This window comes from Ambystoma mexicanum, chromosome 3q (genome assembly GCF_040938575.1).
Source record: "Ambystoma mexicanum isolate Mex_15411 chromosome 3q, UKY_AmexF1_1, whole genome shotgun sequence".
NCBI classification, from domain to species: Eukaryota; Metazoa; Chordata; class Amphibia; order Caudata; family Ambystomatidae; genus Ambystoma; species Ambystoma mexicanum.
In genome coordinates, this window is record NC_090926.1 from 1,275,588,639 (window position 1) to 1,275,615,746 (window position 27,108).

The 27,108-nt window shown below is 44.6% G+C and overlaps 1 protein-coding gene across 1 annotated transcript in view; it reads right to left on the bottom strand.

Annotated features, from left to right (window-relative positions):
* C3 (complement C3) overlaps positions 1-27,108 on the bottom strand; it is a 403,449-nt gene that overhangs the window by 60,985 nt on the left and 315,356 nt on the right. Inside the window, exons 30-32 of the mRNA XM_069604331.1 lie at positions 23,344-23,502; positions 21,122-21,181; positions 7,395-7,485 (exon numbers count right to left, since the gene is read on the bottom strand). Of these exons, the coding sequence (XP_069460432.1) occupies positions 7,395-7,485; positions 21,122-21,181; positions 23,344-23,502 (310 nt within the window). The remainder of the gene's footprint in view (positions 1-7,394; positions 7,486-21,121; positions 21,182-23,343; positions 23,503-27,108) is intronic.

Sequence of the window (27,108 nt, forward strand, 5' to 3'; positions counted from 1 at the left end):
TAGGCGGAGAAGAGAGACTGGTGGAAAAGGGTATGATGAGTATTATGGGCTAGGGTTAGACAAAATGGAAGACCCACGACACCCTCACCAAGCAAATAAATGGTATGCAGATATGAGCACAACAGCCAAACAGACAACCAATGAGAGCTGTTATGTCTGCTCACTTATCCCCCATGCATCAGGCACACCTAAAGTATTGTTGCCACGAGAATTGCCCATTGTGGATGCCCAATGTCTCCTTCATCTCACGCTGTGTAGAATAAAGAACACTTTCCAAGCACACGATGTCTCTTTCAGAATGCTACAGAACAACAAAACGTGCTATTCGCAAACGTCTGGAGTGATCTGTCTTAAAGAACCTTTCTTTGCAATACAAGGGACACTGTTTTCCGAAAACAAATGGAAAGACGAAGAAGTGCTGTGCAAGGCAGAAGCACTGAAAGGTGTCCAACCGGACAAGTTGCGGTGGATGGAAAGAACGTGCTTGCCAATATGGAAAGAACACATCCCTAAACTAACATGGGTAACAGCGATGGAGAAACCCTTCAAGCTACAAAGTGAAATACAAAACGAACTATGTTTCAAGGGAGAAGGAAAAATGGCAATGGGAACGAACAAGAACTGTAACAAAACTCTCACCATCCCAGATATGAAAAAAGGGACAGCAGCACTAATGGACACCTACTGGGTATGCGGAAACAAGGCGTACCTGCATCTTCCCCAATCATGGAGTGGTAGCTGCTCAATGGCCACTTTGCACTCAACACTAATGGTGATTCCAGAAAGCCATATTGACAGAAGTAACATGATGAAAGAAGGCTTGAACCAGAATGCAGCTTCTCCAACTACACAAGCGCACCTTTATGTCCTGTCCTCCGGAGGGAAGGGAGAAGAGCTCTCAAGGAACAAGCGAGCCTCGAACTACATATCACAAGCATCATCTGATTTATTGGCACAGATCCCAGACAGGTATCGCCTGTTCAGCTCCGTGGAAACATTCTTTGCTTCGCTAGTATCAAGTGTCCAAGCAAGAGCAAATGCAAAATGGCTCCAGATCACACGGTGGGAACTGATCCAGTTGGCCAATGACACTGAAGAAGGGTTTAACATAATAAAGGTGGAACTACGAGCTCTGCGATTAATGACCATGCAGAACAGGTATGTTCTAGACCTGTTAACAGCAATCGATGGAGGTGTTTGCCGAAAAATAGGAAGTGCGTGCTGCACGTTCGTACCTTCCGAAGATGCAGAAAATGGGTCCCTGTCCCACGTTATTGAAGCAGTACATAACCTGGGCGAGAAGATGAAAATGGAAGGCGGAGCTGAGGATAGCTCGTGGTTCGACAATATCTTTTCTTGGGTTCCCTCATGGCTTGGAGTGACAATGAAGTTCCTGATACCAATAGTGGTGATCATTCTCGTAATGTTCTGCCTGTGCCAGGTGGGCCTCCGATGTTGTGCTAATGCAGTTCCTAACGGCGCAATGATGATGGTGACAATGGGCAACTCCGGTGGCACAATTAAAGCAACACAAGAAGTACATGTGCAGACAGGAGCAGACAACACCCCCAGGTATCAGTTAGTGCCTATGTGCCGTGATAAGTACATAGTAGATAAACTATGGCACACCACTATCAAAGAACCACGAGACGTAGAACTGGAATGGTATGAGGAGGTCTGGGTAGATCTGGAAGAAACTGGCGACTGTATATATTTAACATGTACACCAGACGAGTATGCTAGGAGAGGTGAGAGCTTAAGGGGGGTGTGCAGAGCATGGATGCCTATAAAAGGAACCCCTGCATGGGATGGTGCAGTGTTAGAGGAACAAGAATGTAGAAGATTGGAAGAGCTAAAGAAATTCGTTACTTTAAGTAACGAAAGGGGGGAAATGTAGGGGAGCAATGGCCGCAAGGCCCTCCTCACCTACAGCTTCCTCCCCAGGCGGGGACCATGACTCGGTGGGCGCCCCCTCATGCCACCCGGGCCCAGGTGGAGGAGGGTTCACCCGCCGACGACATTGCCCACACGCACCCTGTCTTTGCATTTACCAAAAATTAAGTTAGGCCTAGACGCCATCTTGCCTAGCAAACATGGTTTGAGTTCAGCACACTGTAACGAGGCCCCCACCTTTGGAGGGCCTTTCATGCATCTCTGTCGCCTCAGCAGCCCTGACAGATCCGCTGCGAGTGCGTTCCCATGAGAAAGTCGGAGATGAGCTAAACCCGAGATGCCAACACGGCAACATTATATTAGTAACAATGTGATATTGCACCCCGTATGACCCGGACCGCAAGGCCGGGGTAGCGAGGAAAAAAGCTGAAGCATCACTATCTGAAGAAGGTAGAAAACTATTCAAGTATTGGTATCAATGAACTACCTCTGTTTAAAATGTGAATAAGCCATAAAAATGTAACGTTATATGATATCCCTCCAGGTCTGGACTAATGCTGCTATAACCACGGAGAAAGATGTTGACCAAACGTGTAACCTCTATCTGTAAAAGTGTTTTTCAATAGTATGTAGAAACTTGAACTCATATATGTTTTTTAATTCACCCAAAGCGGCGAGCATCAATCTCTGTAGGCCATAACCTAGATATCCCTCGTATAACGTCTAATGTACATACAATACGCACACAATGTAGTGAATATAATGTTAGGTAATGGAAAGGTACTGGAACCGACTGTATTAAAGAAATGTGTAACGAAATTGAAGTATATATATATATGTGTCTAAATAACGTCAAAATAAGGCAGAACAGTATAGAACTTCTGCATTTACTGATCAGCAACGCACGAGGAAAATACCTTTGTGGATATATGCAAGGCCATTCCCTCTCCCACCCCACCAAGCCTGCCAGATAAAAAAGCTAAGACTTGTGCCGCGCTCCCTCACCTCCCCCAACCAAGCTGGCGTTACTTCAGAGAGTCAGAGGCCCCGGCGCCGCAACCAAGGCCACAGCCCGCCACCTGTGTTATTTACAGCACGGTAATAAACCCACGGATGAACCCACTGATCTACCAGCACCCTCTCATAAATCCCACGAACCCCCCAAGAATCCTGACCCCGTGTAAGGACGACCCCCATCATTGGGACAAGACACAGAGACCCATCTATATAATAACTTCTAACGCAGCAGACAGACATGTATCATTCGGCCCAGGCCCCAGAGCCCCGTCCCGCGACCTAAAATACCGGTCAATAGGACACAGGTAAATCTCACCCCAACCGACAACCACCAGACCTCTCACGAGGTGCATTCCTCATGTGTTGTGTTTATTTTATAAGATAAGCTGCAGAAGCGATTTATTAATGAACTTAAATGTCATTTTCTGAATAACTGCAGTGTGCATGGCCTAGGGCAAATGAGACAGGAAAGGTATTCGTCATTGTCACAGGCTGCCCCAGCACATCAACACCGCACGGATGACCTCAAGCCGGCCTGCCAGGCCCAACCCAACCCACGAGGCTGACCAGTGACGTCGTCCCGCCAGGACCAACCCCGCTGCAGCAACACCTATAGTTAGTCGACGCCACCCAATCCCAATTGACTTGTGCCCCCTATAGTGTTTAGGTGGTGATGACGTTTTTTGTATTAGAAATACGCCTGTCTTTGCTATTGTCAGGCAGAGCGCTCTCGTAGGTTGCAGAGTTCTTTGCATGCCTTATTCTTGGATAAACTCCCACTTACGCTCACCCGCACTCTGTCTTGGCCTTATTCCCACTACGGGAGAGTCCCTTATTGTCTCTCATGACGGGGAGGATCGTGCTGAATTGGGGGCGCTTCCCTTCAACCTCCAGGCTATACCCCACTATGATTCTACTCCTTTATACCCCGATTGTATGAAAGTGACCTTCTAGGTTGTGTGGTATTCTGATGGACGTCCAGGCTATGCCCCACTATGCTTCTACTCCTAGCTTATACCCTCGCTGTATGAAAGTGACTTTACTTCTGGGCTGTGTGCTACTATGATTGATCATCAGGCTACGCCCCACTATGATTCTACTCCTAACTTATACCCCCACTGTATGAAAGTGACCTTCTAGGTTGCGTGGTATTCTGATGGACGTCCAGAGTATGTCCTACTATGATTCTACTCCTAGCTTATACCCCCACTGTATGAAAGTGACCTTCTAGGTTGTGTGGTATTCTGATGGACATCCAGAGTATGTCCTACTATGATTCTACTCCTAGCTTTTGCCCCCACTGTATCAAAGTGACTTTACTTCTACTTTGTGTGCTATTTTGATGGACCTCCAGGCTATACCCCACTATGATTCTACTCCTTTATACCCCCATTGTATGAAAGTGACCTTCTAGGTTGTGTGGTATTCTGATGGACGTCCAGGCTATGCCCCACTATGCTTCTACTCCTAGCTTATACCCTCGCTGTATGAAAGTGACTTTACTTCTGGGCTGTGTGCTACTATGATTGATCTTCAGGCTACGCCTCACTATGATTCTACTCCTAACTTATACCCCCACTGTATGAAAGTGACCTTCTAGGTTGTGTGGTATTCTGATTGACGTCCAGAGTATGTCCTACTATGATTCTACTCCTAGCTTATACCCCCACTGTATGAAAGTGACCTTCTAGGTTGTGTGGTATTCTGATGGACATCCAGAGTATGTCCTACTATGATTCTACTCCTAGCTTTTGCCCCCACTGTATCAAAGTGACTTTACTTCTACTTTGTGTGCTATTTTGATGGACCTCCAGGCTATACCCCACTATGATTCTACTCCTTTATACCCCCATTGTATGAAAGTGACCTTCTAGGTTGTGTGGTATTCTGATGGACGTCCAGGCTATGCCCCACTATGCTTCTACTCCTAGCTTATACCCTCGCTGTATGAAAGTGACTTTACTTCTGGGCTGTGTGCTACTATGATTGATCATCAGGCTACGCCCCACTATGATTCTACTCCTAACTTATACCCCCACTGTATGAAAGTGACCTTCTAGGTTGTGTGGTATTCTGATGGACGTCCAGAGTATGTCCTACTATGATTCTACTCCTAGCTTATACCCCCACTGTATGAAAGTGACCTTCTAGGTTGTGTGGTATTCTGATGGACATCCAGAGTATGTCCTACTATGATTCTACTCCTAGCTTTTGCCCCCACTGTATCAAAGTGACTTTACTTCTACTTTGTGTGCTATTTTGATGGACCTCCAGGCTATACCCCACTATGATTCTACTCCTTTATACCCCCATTGTATGAAAGTGACCTTCTAGGTTGTGTGGTATTCTGATGGACGTCCAGGCTATGCCCCACTATGCTTCTACTCCTAGCTTATACCCTCGCTGTATGAAAGTGACTTTACTTCTGGGCTGTGTGCTACTATGATTGATCATCAGGCTACGCCCCACTATGATTCTACTCCTAACTTATACCCCCACTGTATGAAAGTGACCTTCTAGGTTGTGTGGTATTCTGATGAACGTCCAGAGTATGTCCTACTATGATTCTACTCCTAGCTTATACCCCCACTGTATGAAAGTGACCTTCTAGGTTGTGTGGTATTCTGATGGACATCCAGAGTATGTCCTACTATGATTCTACTCCTAGCTTTTGCCCCCACTGTATCAAAGTGACTTTACTTCTACTTTGTGTGCTATTTTGATGGACCTCCAGGCTATACCCCACTATGATTCTACTCCTTTATACCCCCATTGTATGAAAGTGACCTTCTAGGTTGTATGGTATTCTGATGGACGTCCAGGCTATGCCCCACTATGGTTCTACTCCTAGCTTATACCCCACTATATCAAAGTGACTTTACCTCTAGGTTGTGTGATACTGTGATTGATCATCAGGCTATGCCCCACTATGGTTCTACTCCTAGCTTATACCCTCGCTGTATGAAAGTGACTTTATCTCTAGGTTGTGTGCTACTGTGATTGGCCTCCAGGCTACGCCCTTCTATGATTCTACTCCTATCTTATACCCTTGCTGTATGAAAGTGACTTTACTACTAGGTTGTACGCTACTGTGGTGGACCTCCAAGCTATGTCCCGCTATGATTCTACTCCTAGCTTATACCCTCGCTGTATGAAAGTGACTTTACTTCTAGTTAGTGTGCTACTGTGATTGATCTTCAGGCTACACCCCACTATGGTTCTACTCCTAGTTTATACCCTCGCTGTATGAACGTGACTTTAATTCTAGGTTGTGTGCTACTGTGATAGACCTCCAGGCTACACCCCACTATGATTCACTTCAACTTCCTTTACTTGCAATCACAGCAGCAAACAAATTGAAAACTTTGCAAACTACGAAAAAAGAACAATGGTATCCACGTTAACTGAGTTCTGTAGTTCCAACTGAAAAATGTCCTTCTGAGGCCACCGTAGACCTGCTCCTCCAAGCCTCATAAGCCCCTCCCTTACGGAATAATTCCTCTTTCTTTGTGATTGATGCCGACCTTCCCTCTCAACCGTACTACAGCCTTTACCTGATTCAAAATCGTAACAAGCATGTAGCGGCTAATCAAGCCGAACTGTGCTCCTTCTCAGAGCCCCTCTTCTCGCCTACCTTCTCTTCATCTTGTAGGCCTTACACATGATGCAAGGCTCTTTAAGTTTGTTCCAGGACTCAGCTGAAAGCCACATGAGTGCTAAAAATGAATGTGTCATGGGTTCATATTTTGTCATGTTCAGGGCTAATCTGGTTGCCTGGATGAGTCTCAAAAGCTCTTTGTGGAGTGTCTGTGTATATTGCATTGCTATAGACCACACAAATTGTGACCAGGATTCTCAGAAATGTTAATTGGAGGTTGACTTGTAGAACTGGAAAGACCTTGCAGATCCTGGGTAACTGAAGGCTGGCGTCCATAATCACTGCATACATTTGTGACCTGATGGAGGGGCATATGTGGCAGTGTGAATGTGCTTCCATTACAGGTTGAGTCAGGGTGTGGGCTGGATCTAATGATGTGGGCTCTACGAGTGGGGTAGCTTTGACCTCAAGGCCTCCTAGCACCACAATCTCAAGTGTTGATGTCATTAAGGCAGACAGTGTTCTTCCTCCAGCAGTAGATGTGGTCAAGGCATTTTGGGATGTTGTCTTGCCTCCCTAGTCATCTTTCCAAACATAGATGGATATGGATGTCATCTGAGCACATCTGGAACTGGAGATTGTGCTGTTTGATCACCCAGGCCAGCTCAACAACATTCTTTGCGGACAGTTGGTCCCTCAATAAAAGAGCTTCAAGTAGTTCCCATCAACCCAACAGATCCCATTCATCAAATATACCCTAAACTGTGAAACGTTTGCCAATGTAGCTCAGGCCTAAAGAATATCTACAGCAGGACTGCAGTCCCTGCTGTTTGGGTAGTCAGATAACCAGCAGTTACAAAAGAAAGCTCAACAGGCTGTGTCTTACCAAAATTGTCAATTTTAACAGTCACGCTCAAGTCGAAATTCTTGCAGGCGGTGTCCTTGTCTGATAGCAGGGCATTGTAAACCGTGACAACCTACAACAACAGCAAAGCAGAAGCGGGATGTTTGTACCACATTTATCAAGTTCCAGAAAGTAGAATCCTTTAAACAGATACATCGGTCTAACCCCCTGCCCCTATGTCAATGCACCAAAAAGCATAGAATCATCATGCCCACCCCTTGCCAGGCCAAATCCTTATCTCTAGCTATACAAGAGAAGACCCTGGATCATCATGCCCACCCCGACAGTAGGTCAAGAACCATCTTGATATCAAAATAAGCGAATCCCTTGGTTCATGAAGTCCCCCCTGGATCTCCATTTCGAAAGCCCAAAGTGAGGAAGGAAAGTTCTCTAGATCAATATATAATTATACCACTCTGCATTGGGGATAGGAGGTGAAAGTACACGACCGTTCCAAATATCTAAGGGGTGTAGGACATGGATGAGTCCTTGGCCCTCTTTTTTGATCAATGAAATTACCTGGTCACGAACTTTGATGCAGACGCACAGGTCTATGTAACTAGAAACTGTGAGTACCTTTATCTGCAGATAATGCACTCTTAATTTTCTGTTTCATGCTAAGTTAAAGGCCTTGCTATTTACACAAAAATCTAAAGTCATAGCGTGCAATCCACACAGCGCCTTGAAATCTTATTGTTCCCATTGGTACCTAAACAAGAAACTAGCGGAATGCCTAGCCTCGTATTTTACTACCTGGGGGCTTGTTTACAAAACAAAAGTACTCTGTGGTATTTGTGGGATAAAAGTGCTATACTGCCAGAAATAGGGAGGCAGTTGTTGCTTTTCTAAAGTGTTTCGGTGGTCAGGCAAATTCTCAAGCCATGGAGGTTTACAAATCCCGGTGATTTACAGCACTAACATTTGGGACCATTCTGTCCTTAACTTGAACATAAAGAAAGAAAACACAGTGTTGAATTAACAGAGTTTAGTTTCTTGGCCTACCATCTAGTGATCCGTCAAAACCAGTAAAATGTGACATTTTTTTTTGGAATGATCATTTTCCATTAAACTCAAGCCCCCCTGCCCCCATCCCCCTCAGTTTACTGGCCACAAAGCACTAGGTGATGTTTTAGCAGATTTAGGTCAAATATCACTTGTGAAAGAGAGAGGTTGCGCAAGGCCGCTTGGTAAAGGCCGCCCCCCACAAGCTTGCTCTTTCACTTCCCCCTTTCCCATTGTCCACCCTCTCTGCACCCACCTATCTCAGTGCTGTCCCGCAGCACTGCACCAGTGCCCTCTTTCCCTGCAATACCCTGAGACTCCCTTCTTATCTCACCAGCCCCACTCCATCTTCTTTCCAGTCTCCATTTTGCTGACCTGAAGCCTGATGTGCAGTGGGTTGGTCGAGATGCTGGCGTCTTCTGTGTGACGTGCTGTGTTTGTATTTGTTCATATGTGGATTTGATGTAATTGTTTATTTTTTGTATGCTTTTAATGCCCATATTTTAGGGATTATTTATGTATTATTGTCAATTGAATATTTGATTGCTTTTATGTTTTTAAAAAAAATCGAAAGTAAACTTTGTTTGATGTTGAAATTAATAAAACTTGAGAGTAAATTGAGGAAAGAACATAATTCTTAAATTTAAAAGAGGTGGATCAACTTTAGACACTAACCTAGATAAAGTTATGGATACATTAACTGAATCAGAACTATTGACACTGTGTGATCCGTTAAATTCGACTGAATTCCTAAGGGATTTAGATCCTCCTGACCCTAGTAATTCAGTTAAGTGTCCATCACATAAACATTCCTTCAACAAAAAAACATGGCTTAGAAAGAGAGATCTTAGGAACTCAATTCGGACCCTAAAATATAAAATTAAATCAACCTTGTAATGCCAGTTGAAATTAAAAGAACTGCGTAATGGTTATAGAAACTGGTCTCGATCATATAGGTATCTTAGCCATCAGAGAGATGGGGAGTGGATGTTACGAGTTTTGGGGAATACAAATTCCTGTAACTTCTGGTCTCATTAATAATTTTTACGTTCCTCAAAGTTGCCTCCAAAGTAATCCTGTAGCTGAGGCAACCTGGTGCAACTACTTCACAGCCCAGTTCAAGAATCCCTTAACACAGAAATTCTATCTAAATCAGAACATAGAGTGGAGGTTGTCCTTGTCACAGGACAATATATCAGAGCTAATCATGCAGCCGTCTGATTCTCGAGCAGCTGGTCCAAATGGTCTCACTGAACAAATACTCAAGACAAACGTTGAACCCTGTGCTAAGGTCTTGTTAGTTCTTTTTAATGAGGTCTTGAAAAGTAAGATCCTCCCAGAATCATGGAGGTCTGCTATAGTCATCCCAATTTATAAAAAGGGCGATCGGGCGGACTCAGCACATTACCGCCCGATGGCCCTTTTGGATGCAGACAGCAAAATGTTTGCAGGGGCTGTGTTGAGGAGTAGGAAATTTGGGCAGTTGATACAAAGATATTAACGAAACATCAGATCAGCTTTAGAAGGAGGTCTTTCTTTGTATTTGAATGACTTGGTGATGAGCATAGTAAGCGAGAAGTCTTGGGTGAAGTAGAGGCCAATATCATGCAGTGCCTGGATAGATCTCTCTAGAGCCTTCGGCATGGTAAACAGAGAGCACTTGTGGTCAAAGTTGGAATATTGGGGAATCCCTAAATCTCTGTTATCTATAATTGTGACCTTACACAAGAATTCTCGTTTGCAAGTGAGGCTGGACGTGCATGGTCAATCGACAGATCCAGTGCTGACAGGGAGGGGCATGAGGCAGGGGTGCATTCTTGCCCCCTGCCTCTTTAATGTGTATCTAGCAGACCTAGCAGAAACACTCAAACATCACACGTTGCGCAGCCCTAAGAAAGGATCTTTGTCTATCAATTGGATCGCCAATGCAAACGATATAGTCCTTTCAGATTATACCCCGATAGGCCTTCAATGCCTTTTGTCCGCCCTAGAAGACCATGCCGGAAAAAACAATATTCTAATAAATCCTGCAAAGTCGAACATAGTGATCTTTAAGAAGCTGCTTAAGCATCCCCTGAATTTCAGGTGGACTTTGACTGACCAAGTTGTCTCAGTAGTGAAAGACGTCACATATTTAGGCTCCAAATTACACTCACATCCAACTAGAACGCATTTGGAGTAAGAGTTAAGTGACAAATTGGTTCTGTTGATTAGTCAAATGAAAAAACTCTCCAGTACTTATTGTACATTTTCATTAGTCCCGTTGGTAAAATTCGATAAAAGCCAGATCCTACCTTCATTGCTCTATGGAATGGACACAAAGTCGTTACCTGGACAATGAATTGGACAAGGATAGGAGGGAACATTTGCAGAGGGGCTTTGAGTTTTCCACAGAATCTTCCCATGGCAAGTCTGTGATACGAGTTGGGCTTGCAGTCTATGCAGCATCATTTAGATTGGAAGGTAGTCTCTCTATATAGGCATATATATTTGTATGAGGAGATCAGGTGTCAACTGGAAAAAGGGATAAGCCCGTTCTTAATACAAATGAGAGGGGAATTTTGCAAGATTGTGAACATGGGGAGAAAGATCTGGTTGGAAATCCAGAAGGAGTCAGAATTCTGCCAAGGATGGATTGGATTTTCACAATTAGTACAATGCGCCAATTAGTACTTGCCAAATCTCTCTCTCTTTATGATAGGTGCTTCCGGAATTTAAGATGGAGGCATGAATTCTTAAGATTCCAATTGAATTTGTTGCCTACGGGGGAGATTTTATCAGTACGAAACAAAACTTTGCAGGAAAATAACACTTGTTCCCTATGTAAAGAGGTCGTGCAGCAGTCCCTAAAGCACACAATGATCGAATGCAGAGGGTCCTGGGAGCGGAGACGCATGATTTTTGGTTGATTTGTTGATAGGCTAGAATGGCTATCCTCTGAAACATTTTGGGACCAAATTATAGCTGGACATGAATTATACCTCACTTTAGAAGTACTGGAAGTGCTGCAGGAACTTGAGCTGGTAAACATTTGGTGAATGCATTCTTGTTTGCTATTGGAAATGTACAATGTGTTTTTCTTGATTGACTATCGTAATTGTGCATTCTGTATTGTTTTCATGTAATATAAAGCAATGTGAAAAGCCAAATTCATGGCTGGATCACAATAAACAAAAACAACAAAATAATAATAAAACAGAACCCCCTCTGGATTCTCATGTTCAACCCCTGAAATAGGGCAAATGAATTCAGCATGTCCACCCACTGCAGCGGGTCAGGAATAATCTCTACATTAGTACACGGACCTCCCCTGAATCATCATGGCCACTGTGAGTAATCTAGTGATATCCCCCCTAAGATACAGCCATGGGCTCCTCTCAAATGTCCAGGGAAAGGCTGCCTTACCTAATCCTGACCCTGGGGGTGGTATTAAGCGGGAGGATCACTTGGGAGGGGACTCATGCCAAGGGGAGTGGGAGACCTCTCTAAGTGATTTTCCTAATAGCCCTAAAGCCTTAATTTCTTACTGTAAATAGTCAGTTCCAAGTCCCATAATGCCCATAGTACTGGGACGAGGAAGAGGGACTTGGACTTGATGAAAGATCATGAGCGGTCTAGCTTTTGGGAATGAAAGCACCTGAGCGGGATCTTTAAAGGAATAAATGGAAATCAGGTGCAAGGACAAGAGGAAGCTGATGTGTAGCCATGGAGGCAGCAGGACACTGTGTGGAAGACGCAGTAGATGCTGGGGAACCATGGCCATGCAGAGAATGCGCAGCAGGAAGCAGTTCTGAAGCAAGCCGCACTGTGTGGGAGAGAAGCTCCTGACATGTTGTGAACTGCTCTGGTACGGGAGATGCACCAGAGATCACACAGAGCTCCATTGAGGGACTGCGCATGCAGCAGCAGTCATGGCGGAGCTTGCAGAAGAAGAGAAGGCCCAGCAGAAAACCGCGGAATCACCAGCGAATCAGAAGGAGACACCAAGGCATAATAGTGAGTTGGCCTGAAACAGGTGACACCGCTAGGTGAAATTAACTATTTTGAACACCGAATGAAGAACTGATGCAAACTGGGCACAACTCTCCTAATAAGGGATACCAATTAGGGGACCACTGTAACCCACATTACCAAAGCCAAAGAAGAATGAGCTTTAGGCAAACTGGGCGCATCTCTCCAAACCTAAAAAGGGATGCCTATTGGAGACAATTGTAACTCGCGTTGCCAGCAGCCAAGAGGTTGCATATCCAGGAAACAAAGGCTGCAGGAGAAAAGCCCTCCTTGCATGAGAGACCAAGGGGCAGAGAACCGTAACCTGCATTGCCTACAACCAAAAGGCAAGAGATCAATTATCCTTTCAAGGGACACCACTTTGGGAAGAGATGTAACACACTCTGTAGAAAGTTAAGAGAACCTAAAGAGAAGCAGTTGTTGGTTCCAATCTCTTCATGTATGATTCTGGGATAGAGCGTTTTGTGAAAAGGCATTACCACAAAGTACAATTGTAGTAGTAGGAGTTTATTCTGGCAGCCGAGTAAACCAGCAAAGGGGCAATTTGTAGTTAGTTCTGGCAGGCGAGTGGACCAGGAAAGAAGCAGATGATTGAAAGTTCTGTGATTGTGGTAAAAAGTGCGGTGGAAGAAGAAGTGTTAATTACATCACCTTGCTTGATGGACTGCTACATTTCAGAAAGTGTTTACTTTGGAGAAGTTATTTCAGAAAGTGCTTTCTTTGAAGAAGTCATTGCAGAAAGTGGTTATTACACCATCCTGACTAAAGTGTTTCTTTTGGAAAAAGCCATAAGATGTGTTAACAATTGTTTGGTTTTTTAGAAGAGCTCATTGGCACTGATTTATGAATTTGTGGTTTGAAAGAAAGATTCTTGTTTTGCCAAGCAGGAAATCAAGGAAAATTAAAGTTGCTTTGATTTATGAACAATCATTTGGCAAGCAGTTGGAAGAGGCTTATTCACTTTGCCAAGTTAAAGGATATTGAATGGAAAAGACCTTATATGCTACGCTGAGTGGAACTTCACATTTGCATAGAACTTTCTTGAACGTGAACTTTGCCATGGAGATTCCTGAATTGATCCAGGGGAAGGGAAATCAACCCTGTTCCCAAGGAGTCCTTATCACAATCTTTTTGATTGAACTGGTAAATTATTTTGTGGAATTAAAGACTGACACACTAACCTTGTGTGATTCTGTTGTATATTTGAAGTGTGAGGGTAGATGCTTTTTGGACACGAGGTCATTTTTCTTTAGCCCTAGTTTTTTAGGCAGGTACCCTCTGGTTAGGTTAGGGCAAGTGAGGCGTTTGTCTTATGCTTTTATGTTGAATAAAATGGCACTTTGTGAGAGAACTGTACCTTCTCTCCGTCTCACATTTCTGACCCCTCATATATGTTGTCATGAGTGGGATCAGACTCAGTTGACAAAAATTGGGGGCTCCACAAATTTGAGGTGCTTAGTAAAAGAGCCTCTGATCCCACCATTGCTAGTGAACAGTCTATAGGGTTTGAGATCTATAGTAGTAGAGGTGTGTTAATACAACCTGGAGACAGAGCATTGATATCCACAGACTTGGTTCGTGTTTGGATCCCCACCCTCCCTGGTATTTACATCAGACTCTCCTCTAAGTCAGGCCTAGCCTGGCGCTATGGCTTTGACATACTGGTGGGGGTAATGGACCTTGATTATAGGGGGGTATCAAAGTGCTGATGCAAACTAACGGGAAAAATCCCAATCAAATTAAAGCAGGAGAAAGAATAGCTCAAGGGATATTAGAGAAAGCTATGTTTCCAAAACCTCAAGAAATTAAGAACAGCAATAAAACCGAGAGGGACTCAGGGTTTTGGGGAAGCAGATATAGATTCTCTGTCGACCCAGTAATAAAACCTTTTCCTATTGTTGAACAACAGACTGACATTGTTCCCAACTTTGCTTTTGCTCAAAGAAATGTTCCCTTGCCAGCAGAACCCTTCCGTCAGGTAGTATCAGAAGAGAAAGGTAGGGACAAGACGGGACCATCTTTTTTCTAAAGTCTGGATTATTATATAGGGGAGATATTGGTCTAGAAGGTGTTCCTCGGTCACACATTATGGTACCAAAAAGCCATAGGAATATTGTTCTAGAGATAACCCACTCTCATGTAACTGGAGGACATTTGGGAACCACAAAAACTCAAGCACAAATTGTGAACCGATTTTATTGGCCAGGAATTTACGCTGAAATAAAGAATGTTATCAGTACGTGTGCATTATGCCAGAAAACTAGTACTCAGATACTTCCTCAAATTCCCTTACCACATTTACTAATTATAGATATCCCTTTTTCCCAGATGGGGATGGATATAGTGGGTCCTCTACAAACCTGAAAGCTTGAAAATCGACATATACTGATAAACCTAATTATGCGACCCATTGCCCTGGGGCCTTACGCTTGAGAAATAATGCTTCACAAGAGACCTTGAGTGGCTGCCCAGCCTGAGCATTCCAATATTAGTATATGTTGCCGTGATAGACTCCGATGGGTCCAGAGAGCTTCCAGTAAATGCCTAGTATAGTCATTTGTGCTATATTCTGCTCCACTGTTCACAGCAGCCACACAAGCTCACACTATTTGGACCTGCTGCACTCTTTCCTACTGTTGCCACCTCCCATCTCATGGCATATCATCATTTACCAGCAGTGTTTCCCTTTATAGATCTATTGGATGATGTTTGGGCTCTGTGTGTGTGTTGCGTATGCTCACTGTGTGTATCGTGTGCTGGTGTGTGTTTATCAAGCGCAAAGCAAGCTGTGACAAAAGAACCTGCTATACAGCAAGGGGACACAGTAAGAGGGTTTATTTCTTTTATTTTTTATTTGCATTTATAAAGCATCCTGGCGCTGTTACATACTTGAAAACGACTTAGTTACAAAGAGCTAACATGTTGTGATACCGATGGAGATACATTAGAGTACAGATTATCAGTGCAGAAAATTAATACAGTTACAAGGATAGATGGTTAAGGGTGTTCTTCGAAGGACCTGCAAGAGGCGATACAGAGTGTTATAGGCAGCGGGTATTGCTAGGGGGCTGGCAGACAGTTTTGAAACTACTAAATTCCACTGTGCGTGCCTGGATCTGCACGAGTGATTCCCGACCTGACCTTCTGCTGTAAGAGAGGAAGTCATGTCCTGGTTTTTGCTTCCAATTGCATGCAGAAACTTGTAGTTTTGTTTTTTCTATTGTAAGGGTGGGCCTTCAAGTCACATTTTTTTATTTTCAGGAAAACAGCTACAAAAAACTGAAAACACAGGGGGAACATACACACTCCAGACAGGCCTCACAAGATGAGGACAGACTCACTAAATACGCACAGACCACAGAAGCGCTAGTACACGTCTTACAGTTATTCCTACATGCATCCAATACCACAAAAAACAACTGCAAAAGGAAATACCGGTAGACAGGACTTTCCTGCTGTTTCCTGGTAAGAGTCCAAAATTAGAGCATTTTGAAAGATACATTTCCCAGTCTTCCTCCAGCACTTAAAAGCAGTTGTAGAAAGATTCCATGTTCATCCCATCAGCTACTGCTTCACTCAGCCATCCAATGGGAAGGATAAGACAGCTCCCATTGCCCATCATGAAAGCCAAGGAAGCCTGACAGCTCTTCACAGCACAGTCCACTCCTCACTCTCTCAAGGTCTATCTCAAGCCAACGCGCACCTTTGACCTCTAGGACAGGTAACTGTCCAACTACAGGGCCTAATCATTAGCCAGCATAACCTCAGGTTACAGGCCATGATGCAACACTGAAAGAGCAATGATCCGAGTAGTGGATGACGCACTCTAGGTCTTCATTAGCTAAGTGCCCAGTCCTCCTCCATCTCTTGCAGCCTTCGACACTGTGGAATTCCAAACAATACTTGACTGTCTCCCAACACTTGGGCTTCAATCTGACTCCCCTACAATGGGTCACTTCGTGTTAGGGGGAATTTTCATTTCTGTGCCAATTCCCTTTAACCTTAGAGACCCCCAGTTCTTTTTCTGGATCAGGGCTTTTTCATTTTTACTCCTGAGTGGGACTTTTTTCTCACCCTCATGTGTTTGCCTGACTTTGATTGCTGTTTTATGGAGTCTGGTAAACTCCATAGGCATCTGCTTTTGCATTGTGACACACAGCACCTTTTGTGCAGTGCCACTGAGAAGTCCCTTGGACTTCTCCTAATGTTTAACTTCATTTTCTTGGGTGAACTACTGTTCCAAGAATAGTAAGATGACCCCTTTCTTACTTACCTTTACATTATGGGTCCAGCACACACCACCCTATGTGGAGTGCTGGGGGTTACATAGTAATTCCTTTAACCCATTCCTCATGTAATATGTTGTTACATTAACTCACTTGAATGGCTGGTGGCAGTGGTTTCTTGTTTACTACCTAGTGACATGTATCTTCAGGCTGCTACCTCCGCTGCAGTGCTGCACACAAGGGTGCCCATTTTCCCAAAATGGACCCTGTCTTCTGTCCCTCTCTAGAAGGTTTGACACAACAGACAGCTTCCCAGCTGGAAGGGAAGGAGCCAGGGAGCATAGACTCTACTGGGCGGATGGACTCCTCTACAGTGAGCCTACAGAGTCCACCACTAGAGAACAACATCTGAAGCAGAAGACGAGAGAAGATGCCAGCAGCACCCTCCTGGACCTCGAAGTGCCTGGTGAAGCCCTGCAGCTGTGCAGGGCATTTTCGAATTGTCAGGGAAGACCCGTAAAGGATGACTTCCTCCCTTAGGCTGCTGGGACCAACTAGCCTCAAGATGAACTCTATTTTGGTGCAATTCCCGACTCGCTGCGACTTTCCACGGCTGCAGAAGCCCAATACCAGGGGTATCTCAACCACTTGTGAGTGCATTGTCTTCCGAAGTCCGAATCCGGCCAGATCTTCGTGGGCATCCAGAGGACCCTAAAGAAGAAAGAAATCTGCGCCCACCAGAGTCTAGGACCGAGGGTTCAAGAAATCCTAACACAAACTTTTCATTCTTCATTGGTGCTGAGAAAAAGGTGCCAAAACCACAAAGAGCCGCAGAACTGACGGACATCCATTGCTGCTGAGTTCCTCTCTTGAGTGCTGCCGCAGGAGTGCACTAGACGACATCCCTTTTTGTCACCACGACCAAGGGCCAGGAATGAGGGTCTACTGCATTGCATCATGAAGGCAACCCACTGGAACATTTTCTTCATTTTCAAGGTACTGTGAGGGTTGGATTATTTTATCCTTTTTCCATTTCGGGCACTTCCTATCCTTTGGAGAGCGATTTAACGATTGGTATGATTTGACTGTGGCATAATTGTTCACGGCGGAATTGACCAGTCAATTTCACTGCAAACCCAATTTTGGCACAGGCAAAATCATACCAATCCATCCCCTCTTCCTCCCCAATACATCGCCCCCACTTACCTTTCACCGTCGTTTTCCATCTGACACTGCAGCGTTAGTTCCGTCCCTGCAACGCGGGTCAGAACTCACGCCGCAGTGTCACTTACTCTGTTTTTATGTTGTTTTTTTTAAAGCCCCCAGCTTACAAAGTCACGGCTGCGGGGGACACCCCCGCAACTCCCATTCACATTAAAGTGAGCAAGGGGAGCGGGGAACACCCCCGCAACCTCCGTACCTCATTTCGTACAGCCTAAATTCGGTCAAATGGGCCATATGGTAAAAAATATTCGGTCAAATTGGCCAATACCTGATTTAACCCTACACTAAGTGGACCTCAACTTACCTGCATTTGCCTTTCAGCTTGTGCTTCCTAAAAGTGACTCCTCTTGAGTTGCTGTGATTTCTCTTTTGAACACTAACTATTTAAGAACATTTTTCTAAGAAGGAGATCATCAGAACTTTGACTTTGTCCATTGACTTTGGCTGTCCTGACTCCCTAAAGGCTTTCTTCTGAACCTATTGGCTTTGGCAGTGTTTGTTCCCTTACAGGGTTTAAATGTGGAACACTTTAATGCTGGGATAAGAGACTGCCTGCGCCCCTTTGGGAGAATCTAACTATTCTTATAACCTGATCAGTCTGTTCTGATCTAACCCTAACCTCTCCTTCCTTGAAAACTCAATATTGTAAAGGTGATACTATATAAATGCCATACTGACCTCAAACGACGTCACCTCCGCGTGCTGGAACATGTGTGTAGCATGTGAATGACTCCCCTGCTTTATTGTTCACTGTTTGAATTGAATCCTACCTTGGGATTAATGTTACAGCTAATTACTGCTTTGTAAAGAATGCTTTAAATATCTGTGTGTATAAATAAATACATATTTAGTATATAACTCAAGTGTGTAAGTGTTTAATTGGATACTTGTATTTACTGGTTTCATCGTACAGCTCTACAGCTCACGTTACCCCTGTTAAGATAAGCCTGGCTGCTCAGTCACACTAGCAACTTGTATAGTACGGGTCTATCTTTTATTTCTTTTTATTTTATTTTTACCCTAAATATTACTACATCACATTTAAAATGAAAAGAGGAAAATTAAAACCTCAATTTACTTTCATCTTTTTTTAAAACATAACATCAGAGCACCTACATCTTTTAATTCTATTCACTGCTCATCTTCAGGACTCTTTCAATAAATGTCAGTACTGCAATAGTTAAACTAATCTTTTATCCCATAATAACCCATTCCCACCAATCATTTGGACTTAGGGTGCGTTCACCCATGGCATAGTCAGCTAGATAAAATTCTCTGATTTCTTTTAATGAGCTACATACCGTCACCCAATGACATAGCGTCTCCACCATGTCATTCTACTTACAGAAAGAGCATTTATTGTTTTTAATACCTGCCATTTTCCGGGCCCATAAAACTACACCAGTGACTAGACTATAAAGTCTGCACCTAAGGAGCATATCACGGTAGTGTTGTGATGGACATTTTTGTAGATAGCTTGGGAGGGAGTTTAAGCCCTTCCTTTCAGCAGTTCTTACACAACTCAGTTTAACATGATCACATTATTCTAGAGTGCTTATCCAATCGCAGTCTCGCAATTTCTGCTTGACTTGGTCGGATTTATCAGCAGAACGTTGGGACCAATATCCTTCTGTTGTAGGATCCTTTCGATCTTTCCTTTCCACTGAGTTACATACTTATCTTGAGTATTTTTAAGAGGATCAAAGATCGCAAAAGGGGCTATATTTGTTTCATACTTGTACTTCCTATATAAGGCCACTGATTTCCATTGGAGAATAGATTCAAGCGATTGAAGCTTTAGTTGTTGACTAGGGGTGCACATAGGCACCGCATTAGGAAGTGGCAGTATCGGACGCCAGAACAAACCCTCTAATTTCTCCCATATTTCCCAGGGTAGATGTGATATAGCCTCAGAGCCATGGGTTAAGACTCAAGCAATTTTCTGTTTATAGAAAGAGAATAGGAATCATTGTAAATCGCCCAAACTTCCTATGGAATATTCTTCTGTAGTTTATTAGAGTGTGTGCCTACATTAAAAGGTGGGTTACCTAATACCAAGAGATAAGTCTTGTGTAGTCCCACTCCGGTTGGACTGCACTAATTCTTACCGAACACTCTCTGGATCTCAGCAGGCCAAAGGAGTTCTGTTGTATTCCACCCGCTCTGCCTTAGGGCCTTCAGCCTACAAATAGTGTTCTCGGGAGGTCTGCTTACCAACAAAGAGTTAAAGCTCCCCAATACGTGGATGACGCCCGGCTACTCCTGAAGGTCTCCACTAGCAAGATCATGCAATGACTAAAAGAATGCCTTGCAATCATCGAAAGCTAGATGGCCACTACCTACCATCCCGATACTCAAACTCAACCTCCTTGCCAACAGGCCCAGATATAATCCTGGCTCACATACATGATGTTAAGTTAGATAGCTCCCCCCTAGCCCGCACCTAGCCAGCAACACCTGATCACGTGGAATTTGTATTGACTGGGAGTTCTCCTTCAGGCCGCAATAGCCCGAAGGCCTGAATAGCTTGGCACCAGCTCTCCCTGCTATGGAAAGTAAAACCTTCCTTTCTGATGCAGATTTCCAAACCACTATCGTCCAGGCTGTTGCCCTGTCACACCTAGATGGTGGCAATGCCACAACACACTCCTTGAAGTGTTTTGTATCCCATAAGAATCACTATCACTCAAGACACAATTCTGTCTTGCAAAGGGAAACAACATATCAGGAGGACAAAGAAGCACTAGATGCCCTAAGACAGCCAGGCACGAAGAGAAAGAAAGACATCGAAGACCAGCCTTCCAGGCCCTGGAGTGGTCTCCCAGCTGGCACAAGACTTGACCCCGTAATCATGCAATTCAGAAAAGAGCCAAAGATACAGCTGCTAACAGCACACCTCACCCGTCACTGAAGTCTGCCACATGCTCCCGGCCTGTGCGTGCTCTAAATGCACTCACCTCCCATATTGCATCGCCCCCCACTCCCTCCATGCTGGGTGTGTGCCTTGTAGAACTCAAATACAAATTCCAATACATACAACTATAGAATGTACAGTGACTCATACCTCCCTCAGGCCGTAGCCTAGAAGGTAATATTCAGCCCACTACAAGACCTCAGAAGAGCCACCCCATCTACAAAGGTGGCCTCTTGGAAATCACCCCTCTTTCCAACAGTCTTTCAAGCTTTCATTGTGTGCTGCTTCACTGGATTAATAGCTTAATTGTTCTGATAAGCTTTTCCACTTACTGTTAAAGTTCCCTGTCCGGTGCCCTTCACCTCCACATCGAAATTCCGGTTCAGTTTCGTCTGCAAAGAGAATAGCAGGTTATATATTTTCTAAATTCTTATCGCCGTCACATCATAATCGTATGTAAGAAAAGGAAGGGCTAGCTAGTGACAGCTCAGGTACCAACCAACAGAAAGCGATTAAGCAGCGTTTCAAAGTGTGTGCATATAACAGAACGGTGACAAGCCAGGTGAGTGTTTGACCAAATAACCTAGCATACGAAAGATGACAGGTGTCTAGAAGCAGGAGCCACAGCGCTATTTGGTGCTAACACATTGTGCTTGCACAGACGAGAACTTTACAAACACCAGTTTGTCTTTAGAAGTATAGAGCTTTAGACAGAGGAGGGGGAAAAAGAAAATGCAATGCCTTATCCTTGAAATAGCCACTAAGAACTGAGTTAAACACATTAATAGGATCTGTGAGTGACTGCGTCGATCGAGTTTAGGGTCTGTTCACATATGTGCCTCTCCTCATTAATCAGGCTCCCCCTCTCTGACACATAGCCACATATGACACCTTAAACCTGCAAACAACTTACGGACACTCCTTGCAAAAGGACTGGACTTTGCTTATTCTGATCATGAATCCAGGGTACTCAAGATGCCTGTAAATGCAGCAATGTGTGTATTCCCTCGTCCCGGCTTCCCGCCAGAAGTGCTTCCTTAAGGAACTCTAGCATCATAAGGCACCCTAGAGGCTGGCAGCCTTTAGCACTTGCAGCAAGATCCTACTAACCAGGGTCACCTCCTACCCCAAACACCCATTAGTACAGTTACACTATAGAAAAAACCTTCCAGGGCTGCAAGGACAGGCCCCCACATGTCTCAAGAGTATTGAATCTGCACTCCTCCCCTGAGCCCATAATGACTGCGTATTCTGCCACACCAACACTTGGTTCACTAGATGAGCCAAGCACTAATCTGCTGTGGTGGGCCTCCCCTTTCAGAGAACGAGTCCCTCCCAGGGCTCGTGCTAATGTCACATGTTTGTGGCCATGTGACTAACTGAATAAAAGGGACTCCTGTCTGCTGTGTATCATTGCTGAAGGGCGATGCTGGCGCTGCATAGCAAGCAGAGGGCCTGCTGCAGGGCCCTCTACCCAGACAGTGCCCCTGTCAGGTAAAGCAGTTCCTGATGTTCCCTCCCCCCTCTGTATTGGTAGAGCCCCTGCCGGGCAACTCTGCAAGCACATGCCAGTGACACTGCTGGGCAACTCCGGCTGCAGTGGCCGTGTTGGCCTGGGTGCCCCCAGGCCATGGAAGAGCCTGTAAGTCTATGGGCTGACAGCGTGCTCCCTGTCCCTGTGTGTCGGATGGGTGCCCCCAGCAACGGTGATCCTGCACCCCGGTGCCCTGTGCGTACAGGACGTAACATCTACCCCAAAACAAAACCGAACAGCTGGGTGCATTGCCCTTGTTCACAAGTAATCCAACCAATCTCTGTTCCTTCCAAATCCTCTACTCAGGAATATATTCAACTGATTGACAAGTCATGTGCAATGCATGTCCCTTTATCTGCTAGATCTGAACTTGGGCCTGTGTCCAGGACAGTCGTGAATCCAAGATGTCGTGCTATCACAAACCACCCAGATAGTCTAACCTACCACTATCCCTGCACAAACCAGAAGATAGATGCTCAAAGTAGCATTTTATTACACACACCATCACCGCATGTACATTGATGATAACCCAGCATGCACTGAAAACCCCATAACTCCCTCCAAATGCACCCCAGCTCTGACTCCCAATGGCAGGAAAGAAATCTCTCCAACAGCCTATTAACATCTCTGCAAACTCCTACATAAGCACCCAGATAGAATCGTGACACACTGACATCTCTAAAACAGCCAATCCCATTACTCTGAAATCTGCTAAGGGACCCATCTCTCCAGGCACACCCCACCCTCAGTGATGAGAGCTGTACAGTGATAGTGGCGAGGGACATGCTAACAGTACACACACGTACGCGGGCGCGCTTCTTGCCATACTCTACAAAGACCATATTAAGAACATTATCATGGTTAGTGTTGACATTCCGGAGAAAGGTCTTAAATCACCACCACCTTTAAACTTAGGCTTTGAACCTACACACCTTTCAAGTCAGCAACATGTTAACGTAGCATAACAGTCACGCAGAACAGATGTTCCCAGAAATGCCATCAGAATAAGCATGAGAATACCTCTTCTGTCCTTGACACCATGGCATTGTCTTTGTTGATCCTGATAACAGCTGGTTTTGAACGCCCGGGCAGTTTTATGGTAACATCCAATTCTAAGTCTTTCTGGTCTGGAGCCTCCATCACGTACTGTGCCATGGCCTGGAACACCATGACCGTGACCTGGATAAGCGAGAAAGACACACATGAGGTCACGCTATCACATCTGCTTTCGCTGCAAGAGTCAGCCTAGAGACCCAGCCAACTTCCAACACAGCCAAGAGGCACACATGTACTAACAAAGGAGTGAGCACACTTAAATTGCATTTCCCATTAAGCAACTCATCTCTCAGCATTATTTAATTGAAGAATAGGAGTTCACTGAGTTCTATGTAGAAGCGTGTGGGTGGAGTTGTGGCTGGGCCATTATAAGTCAAGGTTTAGGTTCCAGGATTCAGAATTCTCTTCCTCTTCTCAAATACTGCTTGCTCTTGCTTCTTAAGAGCTTGCTTCATCTCAGACGGCACAGCCGGACCAGGGGACTAGAAAACCTATGAAATAGTCAAGTTACCCTGAGCACATTATAGTTCACACTGGCTGCAAGTGCTGCACCCTCCAGGAGGGTGCCATATGCTCACATTTGTTTGGATTCTGCGGACCGGGTAGCCACTCCCTACACACTCTGCAGTGTCAACATCCTGCACAACAAAATCATTACTATCCACTAGGGAATATCCATCCCATTGGAATACAAAAATACTATGGGCCTCATCACAAGTTGGGAAGTATCCCGACCAGGATAACGGCCAACTTTATTTGCGTTAGCACCCACCTGCCCATCGGTATTGCCGCCGGATCACGGGTTGGGCGTTAACTGGAACTCCCCATTGGGTCCATTACCATGCAGTAATCCCACCTGCGGTAATTGAGCCGAAAATTGACATTTTTCTGGCGTGTATACACCCAGCTCTGAGCTGGGGGTAAACACGCCGGACTTCAGATTGGGCGGAGAAGTAAATGTGATGGTAACACCATTAACACCACATTTAAGGGCTACCGCCCAACTCGTGATGAAGCCCTAGATATCTACATTTCGGAAACATGAGAGGAGTGGCGTCTACCTATTGAGGAATACTGCTCTTTACCCCCCTACCTGGGGATTGGAGGGGGTCTTCTGTAGTCTTCCCACATGCAACAATTCTGTGAAAGATCTGTAGTGCCTCCCCACAAAACCAAGGCTTGTCTAAAATTATGCAGTATTAGCCCAGTGTCGTCCGATGTGGTAATACTCTTAGAACAGTTTTTCTGAAGTCCAACTAAGAGCTTAGTAAAACCATTCAACTGAGACAGTACACAACTCCACTCTTAGTATAAGGCTCTGCCACCTGAGTTCATGGCAGCGTAGACAGAGCAGCCAGGCTTTTATCCTAGGAGGGAGAGAGGGCTGTAGAATCAGTACAAAGAAATTATAGTACACATATGGCCCAAAGAAACACTGAAACACTATTCATTGTAAACATAAAGGCCCAGATACATCTTGGGGGAAATAAGTACTATCACAGATCATATAAACACATTATAAAAACACAACCCTATGCTTTAAAGTACACAGACCAAAGCATAGACCTTATTTAGAAAACAAACAGTATTTCTAGGTAAGTAAGACCTTATACAACACATTTAGTTTAGGACACACCTATTCATGGGGAGTAAAACCATTAGTTACTTTCAGATTACTTTACAGTACTTCCAGGGTAATAGAGCCTGTCAGTGATGCAGTGGCACTCAGTTAAGGAATCACATAATCAACCAACCCTGTTACCAGGCTACTTTTCTGAATAGTGGAACACTCATTCAAGGAACAATATATACCTCTACCTACATTTATGATAACACACAGTTATACTAGGTGAGTAAGACCTTTTTGGGTAATATACAATTACAGTTGCCTTTCAGCTCAGTGGAACACAGTCTAAGATAAGCAAGAACTCTTTACACTACTTTAGGATGTACAAGGCAGACCAAGGTCAGCTACACTTACAGAACACTTTTCAAGAATGGCACACAGCTATTCTAGGCAGCTAAAACCTAATGGTGTAATATACTATTAGAGCTGCTTTTCAGATCAGTTGAACACAGACTGAGATGAACAATAACTCTTTAACTTATTTTAGGCTCGCCCAAAGCTAACTCAAGGTAAGTAAAACATATATACTTTCAAAAGGAGCTATCAGCAACTTAAAGGTATAGACCTAAAACTGTTTAGCATCTGCATAAAACAGACCAGGGGAAGCAAAACCCAATGTTACACTTTAATAATGACTCAATGTTATTCTAGGTAGGTAAAACCCAAGGCAGACTTATTCTAAACAGGCTATACAGCAAGTTAGGGGAAGCAAGACACTGTTGGGGAACTAAAACACATATTATCTGAAAGAAATAATTAGTAAAGCCAACAGCATTACTTTTGGGAAAGAGACACAACCAATTCACACGTGAGTAAATTAACCTTATATGTACTTTTCAGAATGGCACAACACCCATTCAAGGTAAGAACCTTTGTAACTGTTCACTCTCAGTGTTACAGTTAACAACGTACTCTTTCACAGGTAATTACTTTTAAACACTTGTTATACTTTTCAAGACAGAATCATTTACTTATCCAGTCCTTCCCTAGTCCATTGCATGAGTTCCCTCTGAGGCAGAAGAGGGACCCAAGTGGTCTAGGTGCCAGCTGTCGGCAGGGTGAGATAGGATTCTGTTGCAGGCAAAAGTCAGAGTTCCCGTGGAAGACTTTTCAAACAAGTAACTAGTTAACTTTAAAGTTAGTCAGGGTCCAGGGACTTCTGAGAAGACACACTAGGAGGATTCCAGCAGTGGGCCTGGGTGAACTGGACGAGAAGACTCCCAATCACAGAAAACACCCCAAAAGCTTCACAGGAATCACACAGGCGTAAGGGAAGTAAAAACCCCAGCCAACACAGTACCTCAGCACAGAAGAAGAGTTACAGCAGCAAGACCTCAGGATCTGCAGCCAAAAGCCCGGTCGTTGAATTCCTTTGTCATGAAGACAGAAGACCGGACTTTGGAAGAGATTTTGCAGCAGGGATCAATGTAGAAGGCTCCAGGCAAGTGTTTCTTTGTGGCTGGATGCAGCTCTGTGGTTTTGGCGCCCTTTTCAGGAGCCAGAAGAAGACTGAATATCTCTGGTCGGATTCACGTCATTTGCAAGGTCCAGCGCTCTGATGATGGGACCTTTAGGAATCAAATTGTGTCCCTGGAGTTCCAGATGGATGCCACTAAATGATCAGCTCGATTCGGAATTCAGAAGACTGCGCTCCACACAATGGCTCAAGGTCCCAGGATATTGGGGTATTGTAGCCTCGCAAGGTAACAGCCTGACATGGGATGGCACAAAATGCAGGTCTTCTTTAGTCTAGGGGTTCTCCTCAGGCTCTAAGTCGGGGTCGTCCGTTTTGGAATCCCCAGGTCGATTGGAAGGAAGGGTTACAGCAGGCTCTGGCTACACAGCAGGCTCTCCGGTCAGTGGAAATCATGACGGCCTTCGTTTATTCTTCTTCCTCTTCGGTTTTAGTTCCAGTGGTCGACTTGTAAGCAGCTTCCCGGTTCAGAGTTTTTATCAGGAACTACAGCACAACCTCTGAATTCTCTCCCCCCATTTTACAGCAAGGGGTGTCTGGCTGTCCAATCAGGACAGCAACCCCCTCACTGGGAGTTGTTTCCTTTCAGGCAAGGTGGAAGACAAAGGGCTGCAGAGGTTTGGACTCC